Here is a 25,883-nt window from a genome sequence, read left to right as displayed (position 1 = left end):
ATAATATGCATGTTCAGTTATAAAAATGACAGAAACAGATTTTCTCCCAGATCAGTTTTTAAAAAAATCTTAAAGGAAATAAACAGAAAGAACAAAGATTTGATTAATATTCTTTGATCTGAAATCATTTTAGTTGTAAAATCTGAATCTATGAAGTGTAAATTCCACCTGTCAGTGATAAAAGTGGTATTTTTCTGTGAAGTGTGTGAGAACAGAAGAAGGTCAGAGTCAATCTTTATCTCATAAAGACAACTGATGTCACTCTGTTGGTTTAAATCAGATTTTATTCATTTAGATCACTTTGACAAAAACTTCATCCTAGATGTCAAAACATCTTTGTTAAATTGCCTCTAAATATTCCTCGTAATCTTTCCACATCTCATCAACACAATAAACCCATTCTGAATTTTTAAATGTTTTATTATTATGATTTTGGCTGCAGAGCATTAATACATAAAAAAAGATTTTATTTGAGAATTAATCTGACAAATATAAAGTATATTTCTGGCAGCAGTTTAGATTTAAAGGATCATAAATGTCAGAAGTTTTGCATCTTTTGGTCGAATGTCACATCTGCTGAACATCACAGATCAACAGTTTGCAAAACATTCAGCTGCGTTCGAGTCATTTTAAAATAGTTTCAGGCCGTTTACATCCTTTTATATCTGTATTCACTAAAAATGAACTCAAAACTTCTCTGATTCCAGCTTCTTAAGTGTGAATATTTTCTGCTTTCTTTCCTCCTCTGACAGTAAACTCAATAACTTCTGAGGAAACACTGATCGACATGCTTTGAAGACAGTTGGTCTTCATAGTTGCTGTGTGTGATGCATCAGAGCGAGTGTCAGTTATGAGGTAATGCAGTGTGAAACTAGACTTGATGCTCAAAAAAGTTTTAAGAGACTGCTTTTCAGAAACCATCAGAACAGATGTGAAATAACTCAGAACATCAGACTGTCGCAGCTTTTGTAAACTTTTATGATCCTTCAAAGCTCAATGAGAAAATAGAGAGTAGTAAGTTTGCAAAAATAAAGATCTCTCCACCACAACACACATTTATCTTATCAGCAGCATGAGTCCAACAGCAGCAGTTAGACAGAGAATCTTATGTTTCTGGCTGCCAGCAGGTCCGAAAAGGTTGTTGACACTGATGCACGTTTACTTAAAGCCAGAACAGAATCAGTCTGTTTCCTCTGAGAGAGAGAAAGTCCATCAGTCCGAGTGGAGGTTCAGAAAAATATCCATAAAAGTCAGCAGCTAGCAGGTGCTGCTGAAGTGGCTTATCTAAAGTAAGAAACAGCAGAGAAAATCTGAGCCTCATCCGTGTGGTCTCTCCGGATGATTCAGATCCTCTGACTGACATAAACAAGTTCTCTGATCTCAAAACACAGAATCACACAGATGAAGCATTTAGTGAGCAGGTGGAAAACAGCACCTGCACATCTAAACATTTTTTTCAACAGAGGGGACGGATGGAGAGCTTTACTCACGGATCTGTAGGTTTTACGCACAGATCTGTAGGTTTTACGCACGGGTCTGTAGGTTTTACGCACAGATCTGTAGGTTTTACGCACGGGTCTGTAGGTTTTACGCACAGATCTGTAGGTTTTACGCACGGGTCTGTGGGTTTTACGCACAGATCTGTAGGTTTTACGCACGGGTCTGTGGGTTTTACGCACGGGTCTGTAGGTTCTACCCGCCGGTCACACAGCGTGGAATGCCGCACTGACAAAGGGCGTGGTGCTGGGCATGCAGCGGTACCTGAGGGTGTAGTTCTGCCCCTCGTTGTTGTCCCAGAACTCCCCCTCCTCGCTCCTCAGGTACACGGCGAAGTGCACGGTCGAGCTGGGGTCCATGAAGGGCGGCGTGTACATGGTGAAGGTGAACTGCTCTCCCACGAAGCCCGGCTGATCCACGGCCACGGGCAGAGCCTGCGCATCCACGTGGGAGAGCCAGTCGTTGAAGGTGTACCTCACCCCGACCTCTCTGTCGGTGCAGCTGGTGAAGACCCGGATCTGCCCCCGCACGTCGAACTGCGTGATGGTGACCTTCTCCAAACACACGCCGAGCCGCTGGACTCTCCGCTCCGCCTCTCGAGGCTCTGGGAAGCACGAGACCAGCCGGTCCGTGTCCAGGCTGGACTTGAAGCTCTGGCACAGGTCGTTCAGTAAGTCCTGCTGCGGCGGGAAGCTCTTGTGTCTGGACAGAACCTTGCTCGGGATCTGCGGCTCCTCCAGCGAGCTGAAGTGTTTGACGCTGGCCAGGTTCAGACCCATCGAGTCGGCGAACTTCACCCGCTTCCTCCCGTCACTCCCGGCGTCCTCGCCCAGGAGCGCCGCCGGGTATGCGGGCAGGGACTGGGCTCTCCTCCTGTCCCTCATAAATCTCTCCAGCTGAGAAGCGTCCACCTCGTCGTCCAGATCTTCCTCGTCCTCCTCCTGCTCCTCCAGCCCGTTCTCCTTAGACTGCCCCGGGGACAGCGACTGTCCCCCGGTGTGGGTCTGGAGCGGTGAGCGGGACATTAGTGCCCTGCAGGCCGGTCCGGAGTCCGCATGAGTCCCGGTGCGGGGCGGCTTGTATAGAGTGGAGACTCCCGCCCCCCGCAGAGGACGACGTGGTGACCGTGGAGCGCGTGCACTCACAGAAACATGCGCACCGTCACGTCACCAACGTCAACTTTCACCTGTGTGCGTGCAGGAGGCGGACTGTAAACAACAACAACAACAAACAGTCACCTGGTCAACACGTTATTAGAACCCTCAGGTGTAAAAGATCATTTATGGTTCCTTCAACTTTAACAGTTATTTTACTGACAACAAACAAATTGATTAAAGGAGCATTCTGTAGAAATGTTAATGAGCAGAGAAAGAATGAAACTGACCTTAAAGGACAACACAGTTTGAACTGTTTTACTGTGTTTACATGTGGCGGACCCTGCCACCTCTCTCCTCACACGGTGTTCTGAGAGCAGCGTGTTGATTCACTGATGGACACCGTTTGTATTATTACCTCGTTAATGTTGTAAATATTAACATTTTGACTAAACAACATAATGCTCCTTTAAACAATGTGACTTGTCAGTAGTTTATCAAGTATTTAACTGTAAGCAGTGAAATAATTATCAATCATAGAAGAAGAAGTCAGATGATTTTATCTCAGCTCCACTTTAAAGTCTGTTTGTCAGTGAAGCAGTGAAAACATGAAACATTTATTCTTTAAACATTATGTCATGGTCCACAGTCACGTCATCAGTCACATCATCAGTCACGTCATCAGGTGACCTGCTGTCCTCAGTTTGTCTCCACACGATGTGTAAATAAAGTTGTCCTGTGTTGCAGATGGAGGATCACAGACTGACTCGTTATGTAACTCACAGCTCCACATGTGCGTCACACAGCGGCCGAAAACAAACACGTGACGTCACGCCTTCATCACGCTGACGTCAGGTTCCTGCGGACAGACGACTGGAGGAGTTTAAGCCAGGCCCGTTAAATTAGTGGCCCGCGGGCCACATGTGGCCCAGAACCAACCCCCGAGTGGTCCAGTCTGTGGTCCAGCCCGTCTGAGCTGAAGAGATGCAGAGAGAGGCTCGTTTCTCAAGACGTTTGTCAGGCTGTGAATGCAACACTCTGATACTGAGCTTGAAACATGATACTGAGTCTGAAACAAGGTACTGAGTCTGAAACATGATACTGAGCCTGAAACATGATACTGAGTCTGAAACATGATACTGAGTCTGAAACAAGGTACTGAGTCTGAAACATGATACTGAGCCTGAAACATGATACTGAGTCTGAAACGAGATATTGAGTCTGAAACATGATGCTGAGTCTGAAACAAGATACTGAGTCTGAAACAAGGTACTGAGTCTGAAACATGATACTGAGCCTGAAGCATGATACTGAGCTTGAAACATGATACTGAGTCTGAAACAAGGTACTGAGTCTGAAACAAGATACTGAGTCTGAAATATGATACTGAGTCTGAAACATAATACTGAGTCTGAAACATAATACTGAGTCTGAAACATGATACTGAGTCTGAAACAAGATACTGAGTCTGAAATATGATACTGAGTCTGAAACATGATACTGAGCCTGAAACATGATACTGAGCTTGAAACATGATACTGAGCCTGAAACATGATACTGAGCTTGAAACATGACACTGAGTCTGAAACAAGATACTGAGACTGAAATATGATACTGAGTCTGAAACATAATACTGAGTCTGAAACGAGATACTGAGTCTGAAACATGATACTGAGTCTGAGACAAGATACTGAGTCTGAAACAAGGTACTGAGTCTGAAACATGATACTGAGCCTGAAACATGATACTGAGCTTGAAACATGATACCGAGTCTGAAACAAGGTACTGAGTCTGAAACATGATGCTGAGCTTGAAACATGATACTGAGTCTGAAACAAGATACTGAGCCTGAAACATGATACTGAGTCTGAAACAAGATACTGAGTCTAAAACAAGGTACTAAGTCTGAAACATGATACTGAATCTGAAACAAGATACCCAGTCTGAAACCACATACTGAGTCTGAAACAAGATACTGAGCCTGAAACATGATACTGAGCCTGAAACAAGATACTGAGTCTGAAACAAGGTTCTGAGTCTGAAACATGATACTTAGTCTGAAACATGATACTTAGTCTGAAACAAGTCCTTTTCAACTCCGAAACATAAAACATGTCAATGTTGTAACTCGCAGTTGTAACTCTGTCTGGACTGACAGTTATTTGTTTTTTTTACCATCGAGTTCAAACGTCAAACCCGTGAGTTGAATCTTCCATGAGCACGTTGAGGAACTCAGAGATTACAAACTTCCCAGCTGGATCAGGAGAGCTGCAGCTGCTTCCCTCCGTGTTTCGAGGATTTTGGCGACTAACAAAAGTCCATTAACTGACTCTGGACCTGTGAAAGATTGTACGCTGGCCATCGTGGCTGAAGTGAAGAAAGCTGATGTCATGTCTGCAGCAGACGTGCACATTTAGTTTTGATGAGATCTGTTTGGGGAAGATGTGACCAAAATGATTATTTACACAATTTCATTTCATTATTCCATTCTATGTATTTTATTTGTATTTAAGTGAAGTAATATTTCCACCACCACAGGTTCTGTTATTGTGTTTTTATGCACTTTTTGATTTGACTTCATCGTGTAATCAGATTTAAAAGCAGACGATGAATAAAAAGTGCATGTTTCATCACATGGATCTGTACTGGTTTGAACTGGGTCAGTACCGGCTGATCACTGGACCGGCCCGGCTGCAGTTCTTCATGTGTGTATACTGAGTGAACCTGGTTTAACCCTGTAATCACTGCTGACTGTGAGGAAATACTCAGACTGATGTACTCTATTACTTTAATAGTCGAATACTTTGTAAACTTTTATATCATTTCTCCAATATTTTATATCCTTGTTATCATTTTCATAGTTTTTATATATTTTTTCAAATAATTGTTCATACTTTTCCAAATTTCCAGAATTACTTATTGTTTTTCATGATTTCCATTTTTTTAATATTTTCAGTTCTTTTGATATTTCTTCATTTTTTTTATACTTTATAAGTTTTCATGATAATTTATATTTTTTGCAGTTTTTTATCATTTCCATATTTTTTCATATTTTTCAATTCTTTTGATATTTTTCAAGGTTTTTTTTGTTCTTTATATTTTTCGTTATTTTCACAATTCCCCAATTTTAATTATTTTTCATATTTCTCTACTCTTATTTTTATTTTATTTTTTCATATTTTTAATACTTTCTCATAATTTTCATATTTTTTTCCAAACTTTTCATAATAATTTATATTCTTCATAGTTTTTCATAATTTCCATACTTTTGATACTTTTTAATGTTTTCTTTCCCTCTTAATTCTTTTCATTCAGAGCAGCAGCGTGTGGTGACGTCACGCCTCTGACCACTAGAGGGCAGCAGGTCTCTGGTTTCTGAGCTTCACCTGATTGACTCGACTCATTAAGACTCAGTTCAAACGGACCGGGTCAGAATGTTCTGCTCACACTGTTTAGTCTCAGTTAACTCCATTAATGAAACAACTTGTTGTGTGTTTGTGGAAATGATCTTTAAACTGCCTCTGATCTGTGTCTGATGGGTTTAATGCAGGACTGAGTCTGACTGAGTCTGACTGAGTCTGACTGAGCTGCAGGCTGTCGGGCACCGGACGTGGATCACCTCCGACACAGCTGGTCACAGTGAACTGGATCAGACCTTCATCTTCACATCAGATCATCATAATAATAAAAAAAAACTGCTCAGAAAACAACCTGCTCCTTTATGATCAGTTATTAACTGATTGGAAACATTTTACATTTCAGTTGTGTGACAGTTTATTTGTCTCATTTTGGACTGAAGCTTGAGAGCAGACAGAAAACACCCGAGTGACGACCGACTCTGTGACGTCACCTCGAGCCTCCGTCAGGACGAACTGCTGATAAAGACAAATCCAAACATTCACAGGATCTGTTGGAAATAAAGATCAAGATGCATCCAGTGACTGAATCAGTTTTATTGTAAAAGCAACAGGCTGTGAATCTGAACTGAGTTCAGTTTCTGCTCTGTGGTCGCTTCCATGTTTGTCACCAACAGAACCTGGAAACAGAACTTTCCCGTCCTGCATCGAGCAGACGGACACGAACGTCTCTGGCACGCTGTGTTTCTGCTGGATGTGATTTTTTGGGTAGAAGAAGTCTTCATGCTCCTCAAATGTATTCAGACTGGTTCAGGATGTTCAGAGCGACAGACGATCAATCAGAAGATCATCTGGAACACGTTGAACATCGAAGGCACGACGTGAAGAAGGTGAAGTCTCCGGTCAGGTGAGTCCGAACACACCTGCAGGCTGTTTAACTTCATACATTTCCTTCAAGACATAATCAGTTTGTCATGTTGTGATAATCTGCATTACGCTCGTGAGCTCGGTCACGTGACATCATGTGACATCACGTGACATCACGGCGCTCTGTAGCTGCTGACTGCATATTCATACACTCATTTACATTCAGTTACAAAGATATAAAAAGTTACAACAAATTATACATCGCTGAGTTTCTACACGATTTCAAATCACGCAGATTTTATAAAACATCCATATTTCAAAATTCAACAACATAAAGGACTTCGTTAACATAATGCCATGTGATTGGTTGGTTGAACATCATGAAATGAATGCTGGGTATGTTAGTGCTGTGAGACGGCGTCCAGGAAGTGATTGAATCCGTCCATTAGACGGTTGTTGGTCTGCTGTCGGTCTACGCCGCCGTCTGCTGGTGCAGCTGTCAATCACAAACCGGGGTATTAGGCTGTGGTGCCCGATGATGACATCACAGCTGCATGTCTGATGATGTCACTCGCTGTCTGAGGTAAAGATGCGGTACACAAGTGTGACGAGGATGGCGACCAGAGCGGGAATCAGCAGGCTCGACCACCAACTGAAGGAAGACCAGACAGCTAGTTAGTGTGTGTGTGTGTGTGTGAGAGTGTGAGAGTGTGTGTGTGTGTGTGTGTGTGTGTGCGTGCGTGCGTGTGTGTGCGTGCGTGCGTGTGTGTGTGCGTGCGTGCATGCGTGTGTGTACCTGGACTCATCGTTCAGAGTGGTCAGAGGTGTTTCCTGTAAAGAAAACAAACCACAGACATCATCAGTGAGTGGACGCAGAGAATCAGCCTCAGCAGTGAGCTGTGGATCAGGATCAGCCGCTTACCTCAGGCGTGGCGATCTTGTGCCTGTCGTCCTGCAGACAGACAGACAGACAGACAGACAGACAGTTATTGATTACATTGAAACAGATCTGGGGTCAGTTACAGTGGCAGTGTGTGAGCGGACACTGACCGGGTGCAGCTCTCCGATCACCATGTCCTGCGCCATGTCTCTGGCGTCGGTGGAGTGTCCGACGTCCTCGAAGCTCTCGGTGGCGTTTCCTCCCGCCTGCTCCCGCAGCACCTCCTCTCCTCCGGGGTGCTGACGGGAGAAACAAACGCTCATCGTCAGCAGAGGAGATGATGACAGTCATCAGATGAATTCAAGTTTTAAAGTTAAACACGTCAGCTGTTCATGTAAAAGACAATCTGGATTGAACTTGATGTAACTGCTGATTATATAAAAACACTCAGCTGATCAAATGTAGATGAAGTTCTGACGACGACCTCAAACACTTCACAGACTTTAACCACAGCTAAAAGTCAAACTCAACACTTTTATTAATGTAACATTCTGTAATGACACGTGTCACTTCCTGTCTGAGGCTCTCAGCTCATTGGTTCTTACTGAGGACATGAAACAGCTGTTCACTGGAGGAAATCGTTCATCTGATGGGGACTATTTTCAGCAGCGCATGAATCCACATTTAGTGCTTCTAGAGAGTGTTTGTGGCAGCAGGACGGTGTCACGTGTGTGTGTGTGTGTGTGTGTGTGTGTGTGTGTGTGTGTGTGTGTGTCATCTTGTTCCTCTTCTCCAGATTACATTAACGTCCACTTTCTTCACCAAACGGACACATCGTACTTTCGACACACAAACCCAGAAACCTGCATCCTGACTGGCTGCTGTTGTGTTTATTTCTGCTCTGTGATTGGCTGATAGATCCGTCTTTATCAGTTTATCGTTGTTATTGATGTAAGTTTACATGCAACAGTCAACCAATGAAATCATTTTGAGCAGTGACACCAAATAATTCAAGAAAGAAATCTCCAAAAAGTCTTCAGAGTAAATTATTCAGCCTCACTCTGAGCAAACGTAGAAGGTTTAAAGAAATTAAACTTTAACTTTGTCTCTTCTCATTCTGACAGGTTCAGTCACCACGGTAACGCAGCAGCGCGTTGTGTTTAACACTGAACTATCAAACTGTCCTCGATTAAACTTCATCAGCCTGCTGTCAATGATTGACGAGCGGCTGCAGTTGGAGGTCAGCGTGCGTCCTGCAGTGAACTCGACAGACGGACGTCTCTCCAGAACAAACAACTTTATTGTTCATCGAGTCTCTTCACACTTTCAGACGTGCAGACATTTGATCTGATAATTAAAGGTTCCTGGAGTGACCGGAGCTGTGAGAGCGTCTGAGCTGAACACCTGAGCTCACCTGTCAGCACGTCCACACCCTGAAGGTAAAGTAACAAACCTGCGGCCAGAAAACGCCGAGTCACTGTGAGCGACGGCGACTCTGATGGAGCGGACCGGTCAAAGGTCAACAGGTCGCCACGGTAACCAGCTGAAGCTTTGATCTTACATAACTAATGAAGTGATTTGACACAAAGATGTGACAGTTATTGTGAATAAAGTTTTCCTGTTACAGGTGACTGTTACAGGTGACTGTTACAGGTGTGTCCAGGGCCGGACTCACCTGGTGGGGGGACCTGGAGCTGCTGGGCCCCCCTGAGACTTCTCAGGTCTGGTTCTGGTTCTGGTTCTGGTGCTCCATCTTTCTACTGAACTATTTTCTTACATCTTAAAAAAGAGCCTGACTGACAGCAGTCTGTCCCAGATTACACTCACATATGATCACATTTAAGAGATTTAACACAAAATATACTTAATAAATTCATAATGTAATGTTTTGTTATGATGTTGTCTTGGTGATATTTTGTGTCGTGTTTTAAACAACAGAAATAAGCTCAGAGCTTTTTGTGTCTTCATGTTTTTTATCGAAGAGTTTTATTTGCTTTTCAATCATAAAACAAATGTATTAATTCAATCTTATGTTGTTGTTGTTGTTGTTAGGAAACAGATGATGTGTGTTGTTTTATGGAAATGAAACCTGATGAAATATAATGATGTCAGCATCCTTGTTGTCTGATAAACAGAGATAACGAAGCTCTGAAACGCTTCAGGTCGACTGTGCTGTGTGTGAACTGCTTTAATAAAGAATTACAGTTGAATGTGAGTTATTACTGAGTGTTATTACTAATTACTTACTTATTTATTACATTCAAATCTTTGTCAGAAGTGACTATTGTAAAACAAAAGTGTGTTTATGGATCTATTCTGTCTATGAATGTTTATAAAAATATCAGCTGATTGATGTCTGAACTTCTCTGCTCACTGATATCGGCCGTAAATATCCAGTACTGGTTGTGCTCAAGTAAAAAGTGCTTAATGAGGAAATAATTACTGAATAAATAAATATAAAAAAAACCAAACAAACAGAGGAAACACTTTAAATCAAGATCAAATCATTAATTAGAACAAAACTTAACGTGATAACAAATAAATGTTATCTTTGTTCTTCTGTACATTAACACACATAAGATCAAGCTACAAAAATCTCTGATATAATCTTTAATGCTTTATTATTCAATAATGTGAAATAATATAAATATCAGCACAACTAATATATTACTAGAGTTTAACTTTAAAATATTTATGTCTGTGAGATCAGTTCTGACTTAATAAATCTAATAAACACTTGATTTTTTAATATTATCTATACTATTTTTAATGTGTTTATATTTAGCAGTGGTCTCCCAGAGATTTACCACCAGACCCCAGTCAAAAAACGTCGTATTTAGCAGCGGGCGGCTAACATCAGTGTTACAGCTGTGGTGACATGTTTCTGTCCGGACACAGTTTGGTGTGTTTCCTGTTGTGGTTCTGTTCTGACCCAGCTGAGCTCCTGTCACTAAACTGTTCCTCACCTCCTCCAGGAACTTGGTGACATCGTAGACCTTGTTGTGGATGATGATCCACGTTGACTTGAACGTGTTCTGCTCCTCGATCTCTGACAGTCTGTAGTATTTCACTCCGTCCGGACTCTTCTCCTTGTTTTCACCCATTTGTGTCCCTGAAAGGTTCGACAGTGTCCCGGTAACGATCCGCTGAGAGCCGTTAGGAGCGTCCGCAGACCTGCTGGAGGTTATATAATCCCGCCGAGTGTGTCCGGACCGGGTCAGTCGACATTTACCCCAGTTTCATCAACAGTCCCGAGTTTCACTGTTTCGACCCGCCGCCATCACTGAGACGCAATACAGCAGGAGACTTCCGGCCGCTGCTTCCAAAATAAAGGTCTGTCTGTGCTTCGACAGGTCTGTGTGTGGCAACAGTTTGTATCATAATAATAACGATGCTACTACTAACAACAACAATGATTTTAATGATAATAATAATAACGTTGTCAGCTACTCTCACAGAATATTACATCCTGTCTACGGTGGCCCTGAGGGTCAAAACACAACAACATTCTATTCGGAAATAACATAGTTTCCCTAAACACAATGACCTTTAGCAAAACACAACAACACTTTGCAGAAGATCAACATTTCACAAAACACAGAACAACATTACAGTTACAGTTTGGTAATGTTTACATGGAATCTACAGAACCTTGTAGCAACTGACTCGTTTATTATTATTATTATTATTATTATTATTATTATTATTTCTAAAAGGATTCCAAGGCCACAAGTCAATTGTCAAATGAGTAATTAACTGCAGCTAATCAGCTGAATCTTACATTTAAAATTTTAACAACTCAAGAACAAAACTAAATTATATAACTTTAAGACAATTGCAATAGATAGATAGATGGATAGAATTACTTTAATGATTCTAGACTGGGTAATGATTTTGTTTATTTTATTTTTAACATAGATAGAAAGCAAGATATACATAGTGTATATATACAGTGCAAAAAATATTTTATAAACAATAATAATATATACAACAAAACAGTAGAGAGATCAGAGTTCTCTCTGTCAATAACATGGCTGGCCATTATTTTAGCTTAGTTCTAAACGTCCCATGTTGCAGCAGTCCTGCTCACTTTTATATGAAATATCTCCATTTTCATCTCATTTGAAACACTTTGATTTATTTTGAAATGCTGATTTCCGGTGGCAGTGCTGTTATTTCTGATTACTTCACGGAGCCGTAAAGTTCCTGGCACAGCGGCTGAGACCGCCCCCGCCGTCCTTCTAGCGCTGCTATTGGTCAATCTCTTCCTTATATATGACTCAGGCTCTCTGATTGGTCCTCGCCCTATCAGTCATCAGCGAGCTGTGGGCGAGGACGAGGCTAAAGTTCGCGTGAGTTCAACAACTTTCAAGGAAAAGCTTCTCACGCAACGAGTGTTATCTCACGCAATGGCTTGTTTTATTTCCCCTCCTGCGCTCTGAGCGGGCAGCCGCAGGTCCTGCTGGTCTCCCAGCACACAGCCGAAGTGTTAAACGTGTAAAATGATGGCACACGTTCGAGCTTTGTGATGAAAAAGTGGTTTTCAATCTTCCAAAACTCAGTGGCGGGAACACTCGCCTAACTCTGGTCAAAGATTGTGTATTGATAAGTCCTGTCACTCCTCAGGAGAAAAAAAAATTATCTGTAAAATTCATGATTGATTTTAATTTCTTTTCATGTTTGGTTGATTTATTTAATTTCTCCACACTGTTAGGACTTGAGTTATATTGAGGATATGTTGAATATTCATATCCATGTATTTTTTTTATTTTTTGGCCAGACAATCGTCAAATGTAATGGCTTAAAGTGTAAAACAAATATATTCACTGACTAGATGTAACTTAAAACTATAAAACAGTAAGTGCCAGTCATGGATTCAAATGCCCAGTGATGAATAACAAACACAAAACTCCTGTGTTATATTTATATCCAGCTCGTTATGACATGGAGTTTTTGGTTTGTTTAGAGTCAAGCAGAGTGAGAGCTCATCACTTCTCATTTATCTTTAGTTTAGAGGACTATTTTCATTGTTCCAGCGGATTATTTATATTAATTTACTGCCATAAATGTCTTCAAACTTAGATTTATCCTGGAGTAAAACTCCCACCACGGTGTAGTGTACCTGTAAATACAAGGCCGGTGAGCAGATATCAATGGAAATACTAAAAAACACGATTTAAAGCTAGCTAGGTCTGTTAGCTAACTTGCTAGCTCACTAGCTTCTTGGTAGCATTAGCTCGTTTAGCTAACTGCTTTGAGCGCAGACTGTTTGTTTGAGGTCAAGAAGATACATAAAGGTGAGTGGGACACATTTAAATCTTTAAATCAATATTATTTATATTCTTTGTCTGGTTTTGTCTGTAATTTTAGTCTGTAAGATGTAACAAACTAATATTCAGTCTGAGCTGCCAGACTTCAGAGTGATTTGGAAAGATTATAGTATAACTATTAAAACAGCTGCTGATAATCAACAGTATTTTTAATTAAGAATCATATCAATAAAGCAAAGTGAGCATTTCTCAATATGGCTACAGTTAATGATTATTTACATTAATATTACATCTGTTAATCAGGGTTTATTTTGGCTGAAACCAGCCAGAAACCTGAAGAAATTCAGTTTAGAAATCTATAAAAACAGCAAAATGAAATAATGTGTTTGTCCTTCATTTATGGATTAATGACTATTTTCTCATTTCCCAGATGAGTCATTTGATTGTAATAATATTATATGAGCCCTGTGGATCTGATCATGTGGTCACTGTTGTTGTATATGAGTGAAAATCAGCGTATTAAATTAAAATGCAGCTGTTGATGGGATACTCATGAATTTGTTACCTGATTTATATTAAGAATCTCACAGAATTCACGTTTTCCTTCCCCTTTGAATGTTATTATTTTATAAGGAATATCTTTTATCATAAACCTTTCTGTGTGAACCATCTCTAACGCCATCTTTGTGTGTGTGCAGGATGAGCGGAGGAGTCCAGCCGTCCATGTTTTTCCTCGGGCTGCCGGACCTGAAGCAGCTGGTCTGCGTCACTCTGACTCTGCAGGAGGACGACGAGCCGAGGAGCGAGCAGATCAAGACCTGCAGGTGACGACCGCTCACATCCAACACTTCATCACAGAGACTCGGACGGATCCTGTAACACGTCACCCTCCAAAAACATCCTCACACAGAGTTGAGTCAGTGCGGATGAGAGGAATACATTTAGTCCACATGTTTCTTTAAAAGTGTGAACTTGACCAAACGCAGAACAAAATTATTATCTCAATTATTGTTTTATATATTGGAATAGTTTAGTTTTGAAAGATGTTGTGTATGTCCTCTTTATTAGGATAGGATCATCTTCTTAACTAATTACAACAAGTAGCTGCTTTCTACAGGGAGTAAGTAAATATTAATATTAATATACTTCTTGTTTCTGAGTTGTTTGTTGATTGTTTAACACTAAAACATCAAAGCTCGACTGTAAGAAAACCTGAGTTCTGACTGTGACGGATTCTGCTCAACGTGAAGGACAAAGCCAGGTTTTACTGAGTTACTTGAACGCAGCAATTCTGTGGATGTGTCCTTGGTTAAACTGTGTGTGTGTCTGTGTGTGTGTGTGTGTGTGTGTGTGTGCCTGTGTGTGTCTGTGTGTGTGTGTGTGTGCCTGTGTGTGTGTGTGTGTGTGTGTCCACAGAGAGCTGGTGCTGCTGTACTCTGATGTTCTGGCCTCTCCAGCTCTGGACTCCTTCAGTGAGATCACGGTGGTCATGGCTGTAAGAAACACACACACACACACACACACACACACACACACATTTTCTCTAATGAAAACATTTAAAGAGTTCATCTGTCAAATACGGCCAGAATTGTAATTTAAAATGTTAAAATAAATGGACAAACATTATCAACAGAGTGTGAGGAAACAACTGTGTTATTATTTATAGTTTTGACACGTGTGTGTGCGTGTGTAATAACTTCACTCTCGGCTCGTCTCTCTGTCAGATTAATAGATTATGTTGTCACAAACACAAGAGAGAGATGAATGACTTTTGTGTGCGGTTGGGACCGCCGTGGAAACGCTGCACGCACACCTCAAGCTCTGCACGCCAACTCAGTCTGCACACAGGCTACTTACCTTTACACACACACACACACACACACACACACACACACACCCAGGCATGAAACACACACAAACACACGTACACACACATAGGCATGAAACACACTCACACACACGTACACACTTCTTCACAGTGAACCAGATGATCGTGTCTTCGTCCTGACACTTCCCAAGCAGAGACACGCAGCCGAAACAGTGGAATTCCAAACATTCCTACACACACACACACACACACACACACACACACACACACACACACATTGTTATGCTCTGAAACATAAACATGGTGTCACACTCTCTTTCAGGGGAAACTGTGTATGATGACTTGTTTTCATTCAACACTTCTATAAACAGTTTAATCAGGATTTTTGTTTCTGATTGATCAGTATTCATTTTTATCACGATCTATTTTAACTGCAGCTTAACGACTGGCTGTTTTATGTTGTGATTCCCAGCAGAGGGTTTTTGTTCAGGAGCTCCTTTATTCTGTTTTATACTAAACATTCTACTTCCTTTTCAAAACCTGCTGCCTCCATTACCCACAATGCAACCCCTGAGTGACATCAGCGTTTTCAGGCCAACACTGTTTACTCACTGTTAACTGTTGTTGTGAGAAAGCTGCTATATGCAGCAGAGTTAACCCCTCTGGCCCCGCCCACAAGTTCCTGCTCAGCCCGTAGACTTTGTGTTGTGATGATGTCACAGGTTTTTAAATGTAAGGATGCGAGGCGGCGCCACATCCTCCCGCTCTGGTGATGAACTCTCCTCTCTTCCTCCAGATCTCGTTTTTCCAGACAGGCATCCTCCAGGTGTTTGGACAGAGACGCAGTCTGCAGGTGAGATGAAGAGAAGGACAGGTGGACGATCATTTAGTCCAGACACTTAAAACATTTCAGTCGGATTAATGTTGATGATATTGTGTGTGTGTGTGTGTGTGTGTAGTTGGGCTCTCCTCAGTGTGTGTTTCCAGGTGTCCTCCAGTGTTGTCTGTCCTACTCTCTGATCACCAGACTGACTCCCAGGTGGAATAAAGCAGGACTCTACCTCGTCACAGGTATGTTGTGTGTCTCTGTGCCTCCTCTCCTCCTCCTGATGATATAAAGTCCTCCTCTCCTCCTCCTGATGATATAAAGTCCTCCTCTCCTCCTCCTGATGATATAAAGTCCTCCTCTCCTCCTCCTGATGATATAAAGTCCTCCTCTCCCTCCTGATGATATAAAGTCCTCCTCTCCTCCTGAGGATATAAAGTCCTCCTCTCCTCCTGATGATATAAAGTCCTCCCCTCCTCCTCCTGATGATATAAAGTCCTCCTCTCCTCCTGAATGATATAAAGTCCTCCTCTCCTCCTCCTGATATATAAAGTCCTCCTCTCCTACCTCGATGATATAAAGTCCTCCTCTCCTCCCCTGATGATATAAAGTCCTCCTCTCCTCCTCCTGATGATATAAAGTCCTCCTCTCCTCCTCCTGATGATATAAAGTCCTCCTCTCCTCCTCCTGATGATATAAAGTCCTCCTCTCCTCCGCCTGATGATATAAGTCCTCCTCCTCCTCCTGAGGATATAAAGTCCTCCTCTCCTCTCCTGATGATAGTAAAGTCCTCCTCTCCTCCTCCTGATGATATAAGTCCTCCTCTCCTCCTCTGATGATATAAAGTCCTCCTCTCCTCCTCCTGATGATATAAGTCCTCCTCTCCTCCTCCTGATGATATAAAGTCTCTCTCCTCCTCCTGATGATATAAAGTCCTCCTCTCCTCCTCCTGATGATATAAAGGTCTCCTCTCCTCCTGATGATATAAAGTCCTCCTCTCCTCCTGATGATATAAAGTCCTCCTCTCCTCCTCCTGATGATATAAAGTCCTCCTCTCCTCCCCCTGATGATATAAAGTCCTCCTCTCCTCCCCCTGATGATATAAAGTCCTCCTCTCCTCCTCCTGATGATATAAAGTCCTCCTCTCCTCCCCCCTGATGATATAAAGTCATCCTCTCCTCCTCCTGATGATAATATAAAGTCCTCCTCTCCTCCTCCTGACTGATATAAACCTCCTCTCCTCCTCCAATGATGATTATAAAGTCCTCCTCTCCTCCTCCTGATGATATAAAGTCCTCCTCTCCTCCTCCTGAGATATAAAGTCCTCCTCTCCTCCTCCTGATGATATAAAGTCCTCCTCTCCTCCTGATGATATAAAGTATTCCTCTCCTCCTCCTGATGATAGAAAGTCCTCCTCTCCTCCTGATGATATAATAATAAGTCCTCCTCTCTCCTCCTGCCTGAGATATATAAAGTCCTCCTCTCCTCCTCATGATGATATAAAGTCCTCCTCTCCTTCCTCTGATGATATAAAGTCCTCCTCTCCTCCTCCTGATGATATAAAGTCCTCCTCTCCTCCTCTGAGTGATATAAAGTCTCCTCCTCTCCTCCTGATGATATAAAGTCCTCCTCTCCTTCCTCCCTGATGATATAAAGTCCTCCTCTCCTCCTGATGATATAAAGTCCTCCTATCCTCCTCTGATGATATAAAGTCCCTACTCATCCTCCTGAGGATATAAAGTTCTCTCTCCCTCATGATGATATAAAGTCCCTCCTCTCCTCCTGATGATGTAAAGTCCTCCTCTCCCTCCCCCCCTGATGATATAAAGTCCTCCTCTCCTCCTCCTGATGATATAAAGTCCTCCTCTCCTCCTCCTGATGATATAAAGTCCTCCTCTCCTCCTCCTGATGATATAAAGTCCTCCTCTCCTCCTCCTGATGATATAAAGTCCTCCTCTCCTCCTCCCCTGATGATATAAAGTCCTCCTCTCCTCCTGATGATATAAAGTCCTCCTCTCCTCCTCCTGATGATATAAAGTCCTCCTCTCCTCCTCCTGATGATATAAAGTCAGGTGAAGTGTCGTAGTCCACAGAACAGTTCTCAGACGTCTCCAAACTGATTTGAAAAGATTTTATTTACATCATATTTTAAGATGAAATCTTCACTGTAGCTGCTAAGCTAAAAGTGTTAGCGTGTCTGGAGTGCACGAATTACAGGCTAAATATCGACCCAAGGCGTCTGTATTTACAGTATTAGATGACCTGGGAATGAGCCTCAGCAATCAACTCTAACTCTCCAGAATCACCTTTAATATATTAGTGTTTTTTAGTTTGTACTAGTTTGAAGTTGTGACAGAGACAGTTTGTGTGATATCCTGTTCCTGTCGTGATGCTGATGAGAGTCTCTGACGTCTCATAACAATAATAAACTCTCATTGAATGAAATGATTGTGTGAGCAGGTTTTAGATCAGCCAGACTTTAACTTCTCCTCTCTGGTCTCTGTTTAAACCTTTGTTCTGATAAACCTTCCTTGTTCATCGATTTCCTCTAAACACAGAGTTAGTGAGTCTACACGTCTTCACAACCAGAGTCAGACTTTATGGACACACAGCTCTGCAGCTCCACATTGTAACACACTGATTATCAGCTGTAGTCAGTAGATTATTAATAGAGTCAGTGTTGGAGTGAGCCGCTGTAATTTGTGTGTTTGTGTGTCTCTGATCAAAGTGACAGCGGAGTGTTGCAACACTCGGCCAAGCCTTCACCTTGGACCCAGTGTGACACAAATTGAGTGTGTGTGTGTGTTTGTGTGTGTTTGTGTGTGTGTTTGTGTGCACTAGGTCAAATGGTAGAAGAAGATTAAACTATATGGTGCAGAGTAAGGGTCAAAATTAAGACTTCCAAAGCTATGAACTAGCTCATCTGGCTAGATTAGATAGTAATTTGACTTTTTACTTTATTGTTGTGTATTTTATTATATATGAGAAAGGTCGGTCTGATAACGCTCTGAGCTTTGCTTCAGCATAACGATAACGTTGCTCTTTTCTGAGGAGCTAACATCAGAAACACACTAACATGTGCAATGTGAATGTGAATGATCAGTATTTACCTGCTGTAGTCACACAGGTGTTTAACATCTTGATCTGCTGCTTTTGCAGATTATTAGCAGGTTATTTAATCCATGTAAACACCTTGATGTTGGTGTAAAGCTCTATAAGAGACTCATGCTATGGAACTAGATCTCAACATGTCAGGGGCTTTCCCGGGCACGCCAAGGTTACCACATGAAAACATGCGGTGCTCTGAAACATAGAAAATAAGAAGCTTGTAATTAACGACGTATGCCAGACACCGGCCTCAGAATCCAGTGGGTTGCCAGGTTGGATGAATAAGTTACCACCTTAGTTAGATAAATAATCGGCTCCTCAGTAGTCTGTGCCGTATACATGCCGCTCCGGTGATAACTCGTGTTTTGTCTGTTTGTTTTCAGGAAAAGACTTCCTGACTGAGAGGGGGAGGCTCAATGCTGTCAGTAAGTTTCAGTGTGGCTCCTTCTCTGGTCCAGCAGCCCGGCAGGTTGTGGATTGTAATCAGATTACGTTTATGTGAATGTTAATGAGGATGTGAGAGTCAGGATATTATTCAGCTAAAATGTTTTCCACATCTTCTCCCTCAGCTGTAAAGTTACAGTGTGAATGTGTTGAAGCATGAACATTGATCCAGATGTGTGTACACTGGATGACACGTGTGTGTTTGTGTGTCAGGCATGGAGATGAACACCAGCGAGGGCCAACTGTGCATCAGCATCGAAGCCAACACAGTCAGACTTCCCCCGACAACAGTGAGAGAACCAAAACCTTTCATTCATACATCTGATGTGGGCTCAAAACAAGATTTAAAACTGTACTTTCCTTTCCTTTCCTATCCTTTCCTTTCCCATCCTGTACTTTTCTTTCCTTTCCTTTCCTATCCTTTCCTTTCCCTTCCTATCCTGTACTTTACTTTCATTTCCTTTCCTTTCCTTTCCTTTCCAGTCATGTCCTTTCCTTTCCTTTCCTTTCCTTTCCTTTCCTATCCTGTACTTTTCTTTCCTTTCCTTTCCCTTCCTTTCTTTCCTATCCTGTACTTTCCTTTCCTTTCCTTTCCTATCCTGTACTTTCATTTCCTTTCCTATCCTTTCCTGTCCTTTTTCCTCCTGTCACCTTAACTTCTTCTCTTCTCTTTTCCTCGTCTACTCTGCTGTCCGCTTCCTTTTCTCCTCTCTATTCTAATCTTCTGTGTGTGTGTGTGTGTGTGTGTGTGTGTGTGTGTGTGTGTGTGTGTGTGTGTGTGTGTTTGTGTGTGTGCTGCAGCTGGATGACTTCGACCTCTCTCCGTCAGTGCTGCGGAGGTTCTGCAGTGATCCTGACTCCGTCCTCGACCCGACCTCCACCGGAGGAGCCATCTGGTGCCACGTCCTGCCCAGGTAGGACAGCTCCACCTGCTGGACACAGCGGACACAACAGCACCTCAGAACTGAGCTGAGCCGAGAGACCGGACCAGATATCACAACATGATAATTAATAATTCTCCCTGTCAAAGATTGTCTAGTTTAATTCTTTCTTGAGACTATTTTCTTTAATCTAGAGTAAATATTACAAAGGTTTTTCTTTCTGGATTCTCAAAAAGAAATCCACAAATTCCATTAAATTTCCAATCCAAACATTTCCTCTCAGCACTGACGACTTTCCCACTCGTTCATCTGATGAGTAAAGATGAACAGATCGTTGGTTTTATGTCCTGACAACATTTTACAACAACAGCTCGACTTCATCCTGGTGTCTCTTTGACACGTTCAGTATTATTCACCCAAAAATAAAGATTCCAGAGTTCAACAAAAACAGCAGCCTACAGTGATTCAACAATACACTATAAGAGACTCATCATTTCAATCACCTGAGTGACTGTACAGGTGAGTTACTGTTGGACTGTTAGAGAAGAAGCAGGTTGTGTTATACTGACTGTGAGCAGCAGGCGGCGCTGCAGCTCTTCTTAAACTCGGACCTGCTGCAGATTCAACACTTCAGTCCTGATGTACTGACTCTGTGTGTGTGTGTGTGCGTGTGTGTGTGTGTGCGTGCGTGCGTGCGTGTGTGTGTGTGTGTGTGTGTGTGTGTAGCATGAAGAAAGGTCAGATCATCACCATCAGCCGTAAGTTGCCCAGAGACGGACCATTCAAGACCTACAGAGACCTGCAGAACCACTGGAACTGTCTGGTACACAACACACACACACACACACACACACACACACACACACACACACACACACACAGTCACACACACACACACAGTCACACACACACACACACACACACAGACTTGCATTAATTTCCTGGAGTCTTACTTTAACTCTGGCCTTAACCACTGACCCATAAATCAGCATGTCCCAGCTGGAGGCCGTGTTCTTGTCCCCAGTTTAGTCTGAACTTTGTCTCCAGAAGTATCCGCACACACAAAACACACACTGACACACTTAGATGTTTTCAAAGAAGTTAAAAATGAGAGCAAAAAACTGATTTTAATGAGCTGCGTTCACTTGCAGACGGTTTTGAGAGTTACAGTCGGAGTCTTCATGTGGAAACTAACTGTCGAGAGATTCGGAAACAGAATAGAAACCACTGTCTTTCTTTCTGTCTGTCTTTCTTTATCCTCAGTCAGGCCGCTTATCAATATCAATAATTTAACACTATGTTAGCAAGACATAAACATTTAAAGTGCTAAAAGTCGACAGTCAGTGTTTAAAGACAGATTTTTGTTACTCTAAAACAGTATTTCAGTGTAAGTTAATGAACTGAACATGTTCCGTCTTTCTGTTGCAAGATTTTTTGTTTTGTATCGACTGCAACACATTTTAATTATGGGGATTTTCTCAGAAGTGGCCATAAAAAGTCTGATCTTGTCTCTGATTGTGTTTTGCAGTACGGCTACAGGCTCCCTGAGCTCGCGGAGGAGGAGGTGGTGTACTGCAGCGTCTACTTCAGACTAGTGGGAGACCGACTCTTCACGTATCCGTAAACTCTCAGTCAGAGGTGTTAAAAGTCCACAAGTTCTGTTCTACAGCTGAAGTTCAGATGCTCGTGTAAAAACAGACTCTGGTCAAAGAAGTACTGATTCAGCTTGTTTCCTCCAGTAAAGTAATAGATTACAGGCTCTGACATGTACTCAGAGTATCAGAGTAAAAAGTCTCCCTCTGAAGGACATTTGTGCTCAAAGCTAACTGAAGCTCACGTCATATTAATAGAATTCAGAGACTGTTAAAGTTAAAGGTAGAATCAGTAGGATTTGTCCCAGCTGTTCCTGAACGCACCACAAAGACAGTTGATTGTTGAGTCTCATTCCCAGGACGTCAAATAGACACATGTTGGGTTGGTAAAGCGTCCCAAGCAGCAACAAAGAGAGAAAATCAGAAACTCTCTGCAGATACGAGACACTAACACGCCTTTTCTCCACATTCCAGTCTCCCTCTCTGTCTGTTTACGCCTTCTTACGGCTTTTACGTCTTTGTCTCGTCTCGCTGCGTCTGCCGTGCGTGTCATGTCTTAATATGAACCTAACAACCATAACTGTAACATAACATGACGTGTGACAGTAAAACGATCTCAGGCAAACATTTATTTATCATGAAAAAACAAGATATTTAAGCTGTGTATCTTGTTTTTAAAAATCAGAAAAACCTTTGTTAAAATCAGAATCAGTCTTTGTAAACTCTCATTAAAGTTCTGCACTGTACATGATCGATGTGGTGAAACCTGCAGAATGCTCCTTTAACCTCCTCCTGAGCAGCTACCCTCTGAGCTGCGTCCGTCTGCAGCCGGTGCAGCGCTGCCCTCGGGTCGACCTGCAGGGGGCGCTGGGCTGCTTCCTGTCGGACGTCAGGGACCGGCTGCAGAGTGTGTGTGGCTTCCCTGCTCGTCTGACCAGCAAACCCTGTTACCACACAGTCGGTCTGAACACTGCTGCGACAGTGCAGGTACACACACACACACACACACACACACACACACACACACACACACACACACAACACAAAATATTGTGCTGCTCTGAGACAAACAGAGGAAACTCACAAACAGGATGTTGGATCAGCCAACCAGCTGTTTTGAAATGCGCCTGGTCGTCCTCTTCGATCAGCTGATGGCGGCTCTCTTGTTGTTCTGGTGACTGACACTGTTTCCCATCAGCTTGATGTGAAACTGTTGTGGGATTTATTCGCGGTGCCATGTTCTATCAGGTCTTTTTTAGACGGGTCGGATCTGAAAACAGTGAAGTCCTGGCGGGCCGGACTTTTACCATGTCTGAGCTGTACAACAATGTTTAAAACAATGCACATTTATTTTGCCTGTCCTTTTGCCTGTCTATTTTCCACACTCGAAATAGGATTGTAATACAAAGAGCAGGACAAGAATTCAAGAACATTTGTATTTTCTGCTGACGGGTCCAGAATGAGGTTGTTAAAGAGCCTCATTAGAACCGCCAGTTGGATACGTCCGCCATGTTGGTTGCTGAGGTCGTTGTCGTTGGTGTCGTTGTGGTGTTTGTCAGACAGTATTGGACGCTGTGAGACTAAAATTTATTACGTTTTGACCTGAACATCAGCTGAAACAAAGGATTTCATCGGTCACACGTATATTTCTGCAGGCAAAAACCTGCTGACATCGAGGTCCGTCCAGAAGTTTTGTCCCCGGCAGAATGTTCTGCAGCGGCGTGAATTCATTAACCTGTGAAGGACTGACCTCCGGGTTGGGTCTCTGCCCATGCCCATAATTAACAGTCTGTCTCTGCAGCTATGAGGTCTATTTTAATAATCAAGGTATCATAACAAAGGGAACACTTGAAATATTCGTTGAGCTGTAAGTATAAATATCTGTGTCACCTAAAAAATTACAAGTTTAGAATGAATATCTCTGAGAGACGATGCAGCTGCAGCCAAACATCTGAACGTCTGCTGCCAACTTTAATGCTGCTAGAGTGAATCAGAGCAGAATACAGGAGGTTACAGAGCACTCAGGCACTTCTTGGCACCACATGTGCCCTTTAAAATGTCTCAGGTACCAAATTAGGCTCGTCTGCAATTAACGATATTCATCACGATATGATTTTATATAGAATCTTTGGACGAGGATACAATATTTGCTGATGTCACAAAGTTCGGTATGAGATGATTTCATATATTAATTTAACACAGTCAGCTACAGAAAAAGTTGTTCTTCTCTGTTTGACCCCAAAGAAATATAAATGATTGTAAAAAGATAATGTAAGCCATGTAAATGCTGTAAATTAACTCTACTAACACATGAAACATGACCCCACAACCACATTTAATAAAAGTTAAAGAATCTGATCAATATTTACTGTCAAGGAGACACATTTTCATTTCTTCTTTAAACATTATCTGAAGCCTCTGGAGCATTTTACAGAACATTAATTAGCCGTTCCTTCTGCTCACAAATGATGTTTTAATTATTGCAACTTTTCTCTCTCACCTCCGGTTCAAGAACATTACAGGTGGAGTTCAGCCTTCATGAGCGTTTTCAGTCGAACAAACGACGAGGTTAAGTCTTAACCTCCGAACAAAACGTCCTCACACCTGATAAATGTCTAAACTTTTCCAATCCTAAACTTCTTTGTCTGTCTGTTTGCACGTTTTCTGTCTATCTCTCTTCATTCAGACACAAACGCACACTTGCATGCAGGTTATTTAACGAGTGTGTGCAGGTTGACATGGGGAAGAGGAAAAGCGATTATCGGAGCGTTTCCCACCCTGTAAAACCTTCACGGACAGTTTTATGACCATAAAAGTGCGACGCTGAGGAGGAGGAGGAGGAGGAGGAGGAGGAGAGACGGTTTCCTCTCAGCGTCGTGTCGATTCATTTTCATGATACAGATGTCAGGAGGAAGGTGAAGGGAAAGTGTTTGTGATCGTCCACTGGAGAAAACAGACTTTAGGGAGGATGTGTAGAAATATTTCTCTTCTCTCAAGGTCTTGTTTTATGAAGCAGGTTGAGTGTTATTCATCGTCGTGTCAGGAGGTCGTTGTGAAGGACTGGTAGAAAAAACAAATAATCTAACACTTCTATTAGCTTTGGGTGCTTTTTCTCAGAAACAAGTGGAACAGTTTATATGTAATGTTAATGAATGTTGAGGGAATGTTTTGTCCACAGATTAAACTATAAATCATCGGCTCTGACGCCGGTCAAAAGTTACATCTCGTCCTCATTCTGCTTTTCTTCTTGTCGAGGTGCAGCTGACGTGTTTTTATCAACTCAGAGAAACTGTGCATGGAGAAACTTCTGCAGAGATCGACTCAGTGCTCGCAGAGAGAAACTAAACTATTGATAGAGTTCAGCAGCGTTCATTCATATGAAGAAGAGCTGGAAGACAAGTTGTGATCTTTGTTACGGTGAAAACTTCTTCAGTTTAATTTGAGGTTCCTGAATAAGAAGGTGAAGCTGAAGATGTTGTGAAACTATTAAGAGGAAAGCTTGTCACAGAACTGCAGTTAATGTTTGTGTTGTAATGATCTCCATCTCTCACTGAGCAGATATTCACAAGGTGTTTCATGTGGTGTGTAATCGATGGGGTCGCTCTGAAACTAGCTTAAAGTTCTGATGAAGTCAAAATTGGTGTGAGAGTGTTTGTATCACTGTCTCACTCTGTATCTCCAGTATACACCAGTATCAGACTGAACCATGGGAGAAAGTAGTTTTGTAGATATCGAGTGTTGCAGTCTGTCGTCCAGCATGTTAGCATGTTAGCACTTCCTGTCCCCTCGTCTCAAAGTCTGTTAAATGTGTGTAATAAGGTGTGTGTTTACAGGCCGAACATTTAAAATCATCATTAAATGTCCCACAGTTTAATCCTGAAGCTCTTCATGTGTTAAAAACAGTTAGCGGTTGCTAACGAGTGTCTGAATGAGACTACAGAGGTTGTCGGGGACATTAAACGTCCTCACAGCGAACACGGAGACTCATCTACTCACTAGTCCGTCTTTACAAGCCACTTTAGTTACACACTGTTCTAACTCTGACTTTACAGGAGATGAAGTAGTACTGCAGCACTTGTACTTCACTCTCCTCTGATGACGTCTCCTCCTCTTCCTCAGGTGTTGAGTGGCGAGCAGGTCAACCTGACCACCTCCTGCTCCATCAGGCCCGTCCTCACTCAGCTCGCTCCTCCTCCTCCTCCCCGACCTGTGAAGCATCTCTCCTGGTCGCAGCCTCCGG

General features: G+C 42.3%; 3 protein-coding genes across 3 annotated transcripts; 1 reads left to right on the top strand and 2 right to left on the bottom strand.

The window, feature by feature from the left end:
* Positions 1 to 266: 266 nt before the first annotated feature.
* Positions 267 to 3,141, bottom strand: ppp1r3g (protein phosphatase 1 regulatory subunit 3G). The gene is made up of 2 exons (XM_030398206.1): positions 1,642 to 3,141; positions 267 to 1,515 (listed from the first exon to the last, which is right to left on the bottom strand). Exon 1 carries the CDS (start codon positions 2,520 to 2,522, stop codon positions 1,704 to 1,706), a length of 819 nt encoding a protein of 272 aa, XP_030254066.1. The 5' UTR covers positions 2,523 to 3,141; the 3' UTR covers positions 267 to 1,515; positions 1,642 to 1,703.
* Positions 3,142 to 6,524: 3,383 nt separating this feature from the next.
* cyb5a (cytochrome b5 type A (microsomal)) lies at positions 6,525 to 11,051 on the bottom strand. Its single transcript, XM_030398228.1, has 5 exons — positions 10,661 to 11,051; positions 7,865 to 7,993; positions 7,737 to 7,766; positions 7,611 to 7,645; positions 6,525 to 7,466 (listed from the first exon to the last, which is right to left on the bottom strand). The coding sequence occupies exons 1-5, from the start codon at positions 10,796 to 10,798 to the stop codon at positions 7,382 to 7,384; spliced, it is 417 nt and encodes a 138-aa protein (XP_030254088.1). The 5' UTR covers positions 10,799 to 11,051; the 3' UTR covers positions 6,525 to 7,381.
* Positions 11,052 to 11,979: 928 nt separating this feature from the next.
* c19h18orf63 (chromosome 19 C18orf63 homolog) lies at positions 11,980 to 25,882 on the top strand (the record flags this gene model as incomplete). The annotated part of the gene is made up of 12 exons (XM_030398003.1): positions 11,980 to 12,046; positions 13,663 to 13,788; positions 14,381 to 14,459; positions 15,589 to 15,645; positions 15,752 to 15,863; positions 19,110 to 19,151; positions 19,384 to 19,460; positions 19,972 to 20,084; positions 20,778 to 20,874; positions 21,580 to 21,665; positions 22,444 to 22,630; positions 25,763 to 25,882. Coding segments are annotated over exons 2-12 (1,095 nt in total), but the record flags the coding sequence as incomplete, so codon positions are not given.
* Position 25,883: the final 1 nt, after the last annotated feature.

The sequence above is a fragment of the Sparus aurata genome, chromosome 19, assembly GCF_900880675.1.
Source record: "Sparus aurata chromosome 19, fSpaAur1.1, whole genome shotgun sequence".
NCBI classification, from domain to species: Eukaryota; Metazoa; Chordata; class Actinopteri; order Spariformes; family Sparidae; genus Sparus; species Sparus aurata.
Note: the sequence above shows the minus strand (reverse complement) of the source record. Positions and strands in the feature narration are given on the sequence as shown.